Genomic DNA, 12,108 nt, shown 5'->3' with positions numbered 1-12,108 from the left:
TGACAAAAGGAATTTTGCAGATGTGATTAAATTGAAGATCTTTAGATGATCAGATTGTTTCAGATTATCTCGTTAGGTCCAATATAACCACAAACATTCTTATAAATGAAAGAGAGAGGTGGCAGAGTCAGAAACAGAGATTTGAATGCGCTGTCTGCTGGCTCTGAAGATGGAGAAAGGGACCACGAGCCAAGGAATGCGGATGTACCAACAGGATGGAAAAGGCAAGCAAATGTGCTCTTCTCCAGAGCCTCCAGAAGGAATACAGACAGCCCTGACAACAGCCTGACTTTAGCTCACTAAAGCCCATTTCAAAAGACTTCCGATCTTCAGGGACTTCCCTGGTGGTCCAGTGGTTAAGAATCTGCCTTCCAATGCAGGGGACGCTGGGTTTGATCCCTGGTCGGCAACTAAGATCTCACATGCTGTGGGGCAACTAAGTCCACGTGCCGCAACTACTGAGCCTGCGCGCTCTGGAGCCCACATGCCACAACTAGAGAGAAGCCTGCACCCCTCAATGAAGATCCCGTGTGCCGCAAGCAAGACCCCGATGCAGCCAAATAAATAAATGAATAAACAAGTAAATAAAATCAGTAAGCTTACACTGTTTAAAAACAAACAAAAACAAAAAGACTTCTGATCTTCAGACAGGACTGTAGGAGAATACATTTGTTTTCAGCCACTAAATTTATGTTAATCTGTTATAAAAGCAATAATAAGCTAATACAATTAATATAACTAAAAATGTTATACAATTAATATAATAATAAACTAACACAGCTACTAATAAGCTAATACAATTACAGTAAAATAATGCAAAAGAAAAGTATACTTACAAATATCCTTCTACCATTGCCTAGAGGGAAAACGATTCCTAAAGAAATGTTTGTATTAACTTTCCCTGAGAAACTGGTGGGAACATAGTAACGTTAGGAGAAGCTCTGTGCTTAACTATACACCCCTCAAGGCCCCACTGCCCTCCAGTAGACGAGAGCTGAGACTGCTCTTGAGAGAATGTGGTGGCTGTAGTGTGATAAGCTGAGGTGGGATGTGACAGGTGATGTACTGACATGCAGCTGCAGCACGCAGGCCACGAGCTGCCAACTCCTATTCTACCCTGAGTTGTTGTTTTACCTTCTGAGATTCTAACTTGGTATCTGTAACGAAGTGACAGTTCAACTGTAAATTTGCTAGAAATGTTGTGACTATATGAAGATGATGGTTTCAATCAAATTAACCAGAAAATTTAACTTTGATTACTCACCAATTAAGTAAAAATTGAACTTTGTGAAGATGAGGTTATATATAGTAGTGATTTACTTTATTTAGAAAAGCTATAAGTGAAAGCATAAGTTGGATGTGCAAGTCTGAACTACAGTTTATATAGCAGCGTTACACCTAACATGTCTACATACAGCTGTAAAAGATTTATGTGGGCCTATAGCTTTCTCGAGTCTTTTGAAAATATATTTATAATGAATGTCTTTGAGAAAAAAGCTGTTTACGTAACAAAAAGCACATAAGAAACGATGTATATCAATTGGACAATCACTTTAACTTACAACTATTACACAATTTTTAGATTTGTGGTGCTCTTGCATTTCTATCCAAACTAACCTGGAGAATTTTAGAATAACGAAATTTTCGAGAATCACTTTTTGAAGCACTCTGCCCTGATTTAAATTTTCATAAATCAAAGAGCAATGTGACTTACAGGGCTTTGAAACTGAATGGACCTAGCCTGGGTCCGGGTAGCTGTATGAGTTTGGGCTCTAAGCCTCTGCTTCTTTATCTGTAAAACAGAAATAAAGCTACCTTACAGGGTGTTGTAAGAATTAGCTATAAAGTACGTAAAGTGTCTACAGCAGATCCTGGCACCTAATAAGCACTCCATAAATAAAGGATAAAGATAGTGCTGATAATCTCACTTATAATCATTAGAGAATACTGGGAGAAAAACAGAAAACAAAGACTTTTTTTGGTCTAGTTTCTTGCTAGGGCATGGGCTCTCATCTTCTTATGAAGAAAAATCTACTTTAAAAATCTTTCTCTGCCCAGTCCCCTTGACTTCCAACCTTATACATCCTTCCTGTGTTTCCTTTTTTTAAAAAATTAATTAATTTATTTATTTATTGGCTGTGTTGGGGCTTCGTTGCTGCACACGGGCTTTCTCTAGTTGCGGTGAGTGGGGGCTACTCTTTGTTGTGATGCGGAGGCTTCTCATTGCTGTGGCTTCTCTTGTTGTGGAACACGGGCTCTAAGTGCATGGGCTTCAGTAGTTGCAGCACACAGGCTCAACAGCTGTGGCTCACGGGCTCTAAAACAGGCTCAATAGTTGTGGCACACGGGCTTAGTTGCTCCACGGCATGTAGGATCTTACTGAGGCAGGAATTGTACCCACGTCCCCTGCATTAGCAGGCGGATTCCCAACCACTGCGCCACCAGGGAAGCGCTCGCTGTGTTTCTAATCTTAACTCTCATTATCACCATGCTTATAGCTTTCCAACGTCTGAAAACTCAGTCATTCTTGATTCTTCCTTCTCTCCCAACCTGCATATTCAGGCAGTCACCCAAATCCCCCTGATTCTACCTTGGCAGTTTCTTCCTTCTTCCTCCCTCTTTCCATCCCTTCTTCCCTCCCTTCTTTCCTTACTTCTTCCCCCTCCCTCCCTCCCTCCCTCCATTCCTTCCTACAAGTACTTACTCCTACTATGTGGCAGGCACTGTTCTAAAGATGAGAATACAGCCATGAATGAAAAAAAAACAAAAAACAAATTTCTGTCCTCATAGTGTTTGTGTTTTTGTGAAGGAAGACAGAGGGAAAAAAACAAAATATATTGTATGTTGTATGGTGGTAAGTGCTACAGAGGAAAATAATGCAGCCAAGAGGGATAATGCATGCTCACATGTGCACATTGGGAGAAGTTTGATATGTGTTTTAATTAGGAACCTAAAAGTGGTCAGCAAATGAGCCTGGGATAATAAGATTTTGGAACAGGTCCCCAGGACCAGATAAATAAGCCTGGAGTTGAAGAGAGAGGTCCAGAAAGACCAAAAAGACAAATAGAAATTAAAGACAAATAGAAATTTGGGAGTTGTCAGTGTATAGATGGTACTTGAAGTCAGGAGAACATATGAGATCACCAATGGAAAGGATGGGAGGAAAAAAAGAGGTCTGAGGACTTATCCTTTGGGTACTCCAGGGTACGACAGGGAGATGAAGAGAAATCAGCAAAGGTGAATGAGAATGCCAGCCAGCAAGATAGAAGGAAACCAGAAAGCATGATATCCTAGAAGCCAAGTAAAGAAAGAGAATCAAAGAGAAGCCATGATTGAGTGACCAACAGATAAAGTAAGGTGAAAACTGGGAAATGACCATGGAATTCACCAATATGAAATCACTCGTGATCTTCAGAGGGACAGCTGGGGAAAAAAAAAACTGATTAAGGAGGGTTCAAGAGAGAATAGAAGGATAGGACTTAGAAACAATATCTACAGATTTTTTTAAAGAAGTTTTGCCAAATAAGGGAAAAGGGGAATGGGGCAGTATCTGGAAGGATGAGAGATCAAGAAAGATTTTTGTTTCACTTTATTTTGCTTTGTTTTTCAGAGGAGAGAAAAAACAACGTGTTTGTATACTGAGAGGAGTGATCCAATAGAAATGGGAAAATTGACAATGGAAAAACTAACAATTGCACTGCCTTTGCGTACCAAGGGGAGATGAGTTTCAGGGTCCAAATGTAGGGATTGACTTTGTTATAGATAAAAGCACAGACAGTTTATCCATAATAAGAGGAAGGCAAAGCTGAGTATATGGGTGCAGACGCAGGTAGGTGGAACACACGTCGTGGTGGGAGTACGGGGGAGTGGTTCTCAGAGCTTTTATTTTTCTCAGAAACAGGACTCACAATCATTAGCTGAGAGAGTAGAGGTAGAGATCTGAAGAGAGAGGAGGTATGAGAAGTCTTCTAGGAGAATGGATGAATGATTGGACTAGGGAAATGAAGTGGAAATGCCAAGCAGAAGTAAGGACTCTCTTGAGGTTAATGGTCACGAATTTAAATAAAACCAGTTATCATGACTGCATGTTTTTCTCCAGCCACTTTCAAATGCACACTGCAGCGACAGAATTGGTGGAGAGTTGTACTTAACCAGGATTAAGGTTTTGTCAGGTAATTACTACTAGAAAGTGGGAGAAGGGCAAGGGAGTTGAACATGTATTCAAGAGGAAGTGATTATAATGATAGGTCATGGTACTGACACATCTTTCACATCTGTTCTCTCTGTTCACACAGGCCTTGCCCTCTATCAGGACTCGTTGAGGCCAGCCTGAACTGCCAGAGCTGTTCACTGCGATGGAAAGCTAATCTCTCCTCGCTAATCACCGTATGCACATGGCTCATGTCTATTTTTCTTTTTCCCATTCTCCTCCTAATTCCTTGCCTTTAAGAACCAGACACTTCCTCAGTGAACGACAAATACCATATGATTTCATTTATATGTGGAATCTTAAAAAAAAAAAATTACCACAAACAAACAAAACAGAAACAGATTCATAGATACAAAGAACAAACTGAGGGTAGCCAGAGGGGAGGGGGGTGGGGGGGTTGAAATAAATAGGTGAAGAGGATTAAGAGGTACAAACTTCCAGTTATGAAAGAAATAAGCCATGTGAGGATGTAAGGCACAAAACAGGGAATACAGTCAATAATAACTGGAATAACTCTGTATGGTGATAGATGGTTACTAGACTTACCATGCTCATCAATTTGTAATGTATATAAATGTCGAATCGCTATGTTGTACACTTGAGAAGAATATACTATTGTATGTCAACCATATTTCAATCAAAAAGATTAAAAAAGTTTTAAAATAAAGGAAAAAGAACCAGACATTTCATATAAGATTTCTATTCTGAAACCACCGCTAAGCTGAACTACTCTGAGAATTTATTTCTCCTTTAATTGTATTTGCATGGAACACTGCATAAATCTCTATCAGAGCATTTATCAAATTATATTATAACTACTTATTTGCCTTTCCCTCATTTATCACTAAAATGTGAGCTTAATAAATATCTTCTTATGCAGCACCTTACACAGTGCCTGTATCAGAACAGACACTCAATAATTTGACATGAATACATGAATAGAGGATATGTTGTTGCATCTGGGCCTTCCTTGAACACATTCAATGGCATTAAAATACAAATAATTACTTGATGATGGGTGATGACTTGGAGTGCTGGGACGGGGAGGGTGGGGGGGAGTCGTGGGAGGGAGGGGATACGCAGATATGTGTACAAATACAGCTGATTCACTTTGGTGTACCTCATAAGCTGGTACAAGAGTGTAAAGCAATTATATTCCAAAAAAGAGCTTAAAAAATACACAGAACTATGGCATATTCTAATATATCAGTATTTCTACTAACCACATACTGGATAAGCCAAGCATATCATTATAGAGAATATCACAACAGAAAGAGTAATTCTCATGTCTTCTTTGTACTATATAAAAATTCTCCCCTATAAATATTTTATATACTTTGGGCAAAAAGTTAACTTTTATAGGTTGTCATGATGCCTTTAAGTACAAGAACCTGAAAATGATATTGGCAAACTACCCAATATTCTTTCATGGAATAAGGTCGTCTTCTGTTTGAACACATTTTAAAACTCTGACATAATTTAAAACTTTCAGCACAATGAAGTACTTTTAAGAATTTTATGCAAAATAAAAACTAAACTTTGGAATACTAAAAAGTTGACTTATTACTCAAAACAATATTTCTATAATGCTCAGTGTTGCTGCCTATAAAATGTAGGTAACTAACATGAGTCACTCAGAAGACTGCCTGTGTATCCTTGTAACACAGGCTCAGATCTTCCTTCAGGAGGGACTAATGGAGGTTTTCTCATCTATATATGGACACAACAATGCCACGTGATGTTTAATTTTGTAGCCTAGTCACAAAACCCAACATATTGATTATGACACAGAGCATGCCAAAAACATTAAGTTCACTCCATTATAATCAACAATTTTCCCATAGAGCAGTTTGTTGCTAGGCAGCTCTGCCAAAGGAAAGCCTATAATTAGCGACAAGAAAAGGCTTTCTTCTTTCTTATCTTACACATACATATACATACGAGTATGTGTGCACACACATACAGAGATAAAATTTTTTTCCCAGAGAAAAATCAGAGCTCAATTTCTGACTATATAGTTTTAAATGCATACAATTACATACATTTTTATTACTTCAAATGAACTTCTCTCCGGTAAGTCAGACTAATTATAAAATTAATTATTAAAAGGTATGTTCATAGAAAATATTTTCTTAGTAACTATCCACATAAGGAAAATTTAATTCTGCATAATTCTCAAAGACAGAACTTAGGTGTTATAATTACCCTTTTATTTATAAGGATAAAGATCCACATTGAAGCTTTACAAAGTACTAAAAGTAGCAGAGGCCATGAGATCTATGACTGAAAAAATTATGTGAAATATAAAAATAATACAATTTGGACTAAAATATTGATAAAAATGGAAAATAAAAGGTAAAACACACTCCTATAGTACTTATGATCTGTGATATTAATTTATTTAATATCCAATGCTTTACATAAACACTTTAAAACAATTTCAAAACATTTTTGCCTCCTTAGGTAGAATGTAAGCCCATCAAAGGTGGTATCATTTACATATAAGGATCAATAAATATTTAGCGATGATCATTCTGCTTTTTCTCAGAGAATGCGTCCATTGTTTATAAATGGTTCTGTCAGACTCAGTCACTTACAAGTTTCCCAAGTTTATGTGGTACACAAAAATGAATATATCCTCAAGGGCTAATTCTGGCACTATTTGAAGAAATTGTTACTACTCTCATTTAAAATGATATCCTTACTGACCCTGTTCATCAAATGAGGCAGATTTGTTGCCTGGCAAGTCTCTTTTACCAACATCCCAAAATGCCTTTGTAGTTGTAACTTAAAATTGACAATCCTCTTCTCTCCAGTCACCAAAGGGGATGAAATTGTTAAATTTACACTTTCTCTGCTCACACAATGAAGTAGAATAGTCAACACACTATAAATCATATGATTATTGGCCTTCGGTTGATATTGTAATTTATGTATTCATGTTTAATGTCATAGTACTTCCAGGTTCATGATGAAAATAGTTATCATAGGAAGGACCAAAAATTTTTGTTTTGTTTGTTTCATAATTTTAATATTGTGCAACATTAACTAATATGTTTTGCTTAGGAGCCAGTTCATAAAAAAGATCTATCGCATCTGGAACTAAACTCTTAACTAAAGGAAATCTAGAGCCTTCTACAATGACAGTAAAACCTTAGTCAGCCAATAATTATTAATATTAAGCTTTGAGATAAAAAAAGAAAGCTTCCTTCTCAACAATGAAAAATCCTATCAATAAAAAAAGTATATGATGTTAAGGTAAATTTTTCAGTATCCACAGCATACTATGCACTAGAAAGGACAATGAGGACCAAACACTTATGGAATTTATATGGGAAAGGCAATTATAAAATGACCAAACAAGCTATAATAAGTACTATACATAAAACACATGAAAAATACTACATAGGATTTTAAAAGCACGTTTTAGATGGCCATAACCTTGTGCGTGTGTTTGTACTGGGAAGCAGGGAGTAGGTCAGGGAAGGTATATGTGAGTAAGTGATATTTTAGTTGAGAGCTGAAGGAAAAATAGGAATTTACTAGAGGAAGTGGGGAGGGTGACAGTGTTTTACATCAGAGGAATTGCAGGTCTGATGGCCCTGAGGTTGAAAGAAGTATAGTGAACTTGACGAGGAAAGGATCAGAGTGGTTGGAATACATAGTGCCAGAGCGTCAGGGCAGAGGTGAACAAGGAGGCTGGAGATGTGGGCCAGTGCATGCAGGGTCATGTAGGCCTCTGAAGGATTTTGGTCTTTTTGGTTTTAATGTCACAAGTAACATGAATTGATTGGTGTATTTTACAAGACCACTCTAAGCAATCAGGCAAGAAAAAGAAAAAAAAAAGGGCATCCAAATAGGAAAGAACGAAATAAAATTATCTTTACTTGCAGCTGATATGATCTTATACATAGAAAATCCTAAAGAATCCACCAAAAATCTACAACTAATCAATGAATTCAATAAAGTTGCAGTATACAGAATCAACATACAGAAAACAACTGTGTTTCTATACACCAACAACAAAACATCTGAAAAAGAAATAAACAATTCCATTCACTACAGCTTCAAAAACAATAAAATACTAAGGAGTAAATTTAACCAAGGAGGTGAAAGATCTGTACACTGAAAAGTACAAGACTTTGATGAAAGAAACTGAAGAAGACTCAAACAAATGGAACAATATCCCATGTTCACGAATCTGAAGAATTAGCATTGGTAAAATGTCCATACTACCCAAAGCCATCTATAGATTTAATGCAAGGCGTATTAAAATTCCAATGGCATTTTTCCCACAGAAATAGAAAAACAATCCTAAAATTTGTAGAGCCACAAGAGAACCTGAGTAGCCAAAGCAATCTCAAGAAACAGTAACAAAGCATCACACTCCCTGATTTCAAGCTATACTACAAACCTATAGTAATCGAAATAGTATAGCACTGCCATAAAAATATACACACGAACCAATGGAACAGAATCAAAAGCCTAGAAATAAACCACACATAAATAGTGAACTAATATCTGACAAGGGAGCCAAGAATACTCAATGGAGAAAGGATAGTATCTTCAATAAATAGGGCTCGGATAACTGGACGACCATATGCCGAAGAATGAAATTAAACTCATATCTTACACCACTCACAAAAATGAACTTGAAATGGATTTAAGACTTAAATATAAGACCTGAATCATAAAACTAGAAGAAAACACAGAAAAAAGCTTCTTGACACTGGTCTTGATAGTGATTTCCTGGATATGATGATAAAGCACAAGCAACAGAAGCAAAAATAAATAAGTAGGATTACATCAAACTAAAAAGCTCCTGTAAAACAAAAGAAGCAACAAAATGAAAAGGCAACCTACAGGATGGAAGAAAATATTTGCAAATCATATATCTGATAAGGGTTAATATTCAAAATATATTAACAATTCATACAACTCACTAACAAAAACCAAAAAACCCAATTAAAAAATGGGCAGAGGAATTGAGTAGAAGTTTTCCAAAGAAGACATACAAAGGCCAAGGTACATGAAAAGGTATACAACACCACTAATCATCAGGGAAATGCAAATCAAAACCACAATATGTTATCACCTCATGTCTGTTAAAATGGCTATTATCAAAAAGACAAGACAAAAAAAGACAAGTGTTGGTGAGGGTACAAAGAAAAGGGAGCCCTAGTGCACTGTTGGTGGGAATGCAAGTCTGGAGGTTACTCAAACCTGCTCTTGACAGAGGTCTGCCCTATGAGTTGGAGGCAGGGAGCCCCTGACTTCTTGGCAGCATTCTTCTGGAATTTGGCATCTGCAACACACAGCTGAGGAGTATGAGAAATACTGGTTACCTGCCCCTCCTACAGAGATGCTGCAGCCCTTGACTAGAAGTTATAAAGAAAGGGAACCCCATCTCCCTGGCCACACTCAGCTGAATTGAAGCTTCCATCGTGATGATCTGGGGGTGATGGGAGGGAGAGAGTGCATCACGGCTCAAGCACTACAGACTGTTCTGAGATTTAGTAGCTTTTCTTGAATAAATATATATGTATTTTTTATTTGCTGACTTCATGTATGACCTTAAAACAGTTTCCAGATACTTTAAATGTTTTTGTTTTTAAAATAATTTTCACTGGTTTTGATTTTTCTGCTAGGGATGGTTCTGTGGACCTCCTTATGACACAATACTAAAAGTGATAATTTCCCCTCAATTTTCTTAAGTACAGAATCAAACATTACTATATAAATGAAGCATTAACTTTACTGTACATTCAAAATTTTACTGAGTACTAAGAATTAGGTACCAGGCTACATATTAGCTAAATAAGTAAATAAACTTTTAGATTTTTATATTTTCCAACTTTTAATTAATAACTATATGTTAAAGAATGGGATTTTAAATCTTTACTGTTTTTTTAAATTAAAAAAATTAATGGCATATTTGAAATCACCGAAATTCCCTTAAAATTGTTTCCAGGGTTATTTCAAATTTTAATTTTATAAATAAAATTTATAAAATCGTTGGAATTTAGTTCTTGGAAAATATGATTAATTAAACCTTCTTAAGAGAATCTTTTCTCTTAGACGCACAATAATCACCACTATTACCAATCAGAAACCTGCTAATCCAGACAGCTGGGACTGATTTACAGTTAATGAAGCATAAATTTCCATGTGGAATCTAGATATTTTCTCCATGAAACATACTGACATTAACTCAAAATCAAGTTATTAATCCTCTATCTATCTATCTATCTATCTATCTATGTGATGTTTAAAAACAGAGTATCATTTAAGCAATTCTACATAAATTACGTATTTCTTATTTGTGATAAGATTTTTCTATTTTAGTAGAGATGAAAAAGACCTAGGTAAATCCAAACATCAACAATATCAGCATATGAGATGATCAAAGAGTAACCACAATGCTTCAAACTGATTTCAAAACAATTATTTAGCCAAGGCCTTTAATAGAAAAACATCATGTAAAATGCTTTCTCTAAACATCTTGGGATGACTGAAATATGAATTGGACGTTCAAATTTAAGAATCTGTGCCTAATCAAAAACTCTACAAACCATAAATGCTGGAGAGGGTGTAGAGAAAAGGGAACCCTTCTACACTGTTGGTGGGAATGTAAACTGGTACAGCCACTATGGAGAACAGTATGGAGGTTGCTTAAGAAACTAAAAACAGAGCTACCGTATGATCCAGCAATCCCACTCCTGGGCATATATCTGGAGAAAACTATAATTTGAAAAGATATATGTACCCCAATGTTCACTGCAGCACTATTTACAATAGCCAGGACATGGAAGCAACCTAAATGTCCATCAATGGAGGAAAGGATAAAGAAAATGTGGTACATATATACAATGGAATATTACTTAGCCATAAAAAAGAACAAAATAATGCCATTTGCAGCAATATGGATGGACCTAGAGATTGTCATACTGAGTGAAGTAAGTCAGTCAAAGACAAATATATTATATTGCTTATATGTGGAATCTAAAAAAAAAAATGGTACAAACAAACCTATTTACAAAACAGAGTCACAGATGTAGAAAACAAACTGATGGTTACCAAGGGGGAAGTGGGGGAGGGATAAATTGGAAGACTGGGATTGATATATACACACTACTACATATAAAACAGATAACTAATTAGAACCTACTGTATAGCACAGGGAACTCTACTCAATACTCTGAATGATCTATATGGGAATAGAATCTAGAAAAGAGTGGATATATGAATAAGAAAAAAAAAAAAATCTGTGCCTATACCTCTCCTGGTTGGAGCAGATATGTAGGTCTTACTCTCCCACTTAGTCCCATGTAAGAACAAAAGTTAACCTTATCCCAAAGTTAGAACATTTAATTTGATAAAAAATAAACATGGTGAATTTCAGGAGGATTCAGTTAACAAAAGAGATATCTTCTAAAGTATCCTGAGTTACAGAACTTAAAACAATAATATTATATATTTTAATTTTTCAACTTACCTGATATAAATAATCTTCGAATACAAAATAATAATCATCATTGCTTGCTGTCAATTTCACATCCTATAATTAAAAGTAGAGAGCACTGAAAAGAACCCAAATGAACGTCTATAATACTAAGACATACATGCAACATCTAGAAATAATACTGCAATGATTTTATTACTTTTATGTGTGATTATAAACTTCTCAATTAGATTTTATCACTGGACTTATCACAAGTAAACTTATAAATTTACTTTAATATATGTGACACATTATTCAACTTCAAAACTGTTCACATTAGTTCCATTAGTATTATCCTTATTATTTATTTCAATTTTATCTCCTTTTAAATCTAATATTTAGGTGTCTTAAATTCAGAAAAGCAGATGCAATGACAACATCCAAAAGCAACCATAAC

The 12,108-nt window shown here is 35.9% G+C and overlaps 1 protein-coding gene across 1 annotated transcript in view; it reads right to left on the bottom strand.

The window, feature by feature from the left end:
- The window catches only part of TBC1D19 (TBC1 domain family member 19), a 142,861-nt gene that overhangs the window by 49,398 nt on the left and 81,355 nt on the right, over window positions 1-12,108 (bottom strand). The window contains exon 13 of the mRNA XM_057727769.1: window positions 11,706-11,768. Within this exon, the coding sequence (XP_057583752.1) occupies window positions 11,706-11,768 (63 nt within the window). The remainder of the gene's footprint in view (window positions 1-11,705; window positions 11,769-12,108) is intronic.

Source organism: Hippopotamus amphibius, chromosome 3, assembly GCF_030028045.1.
Source record: "Hippopotamus amphibius kiboko isolate mHipAmp2 chromosome 3, mHipAmp2.hap2, whole genome shotgun sequence".
NCBI lineage: Eukaryota > Metazoa > Chordata > Mammalia > Artiodactyla > Hippopotamidae > Hippopotamus > Hippopotamus amphibius.
Note: the sequence above shows the minus strand (reverse complement) of the source record. Positions and strands in the feature narration are given on the sequence as shown.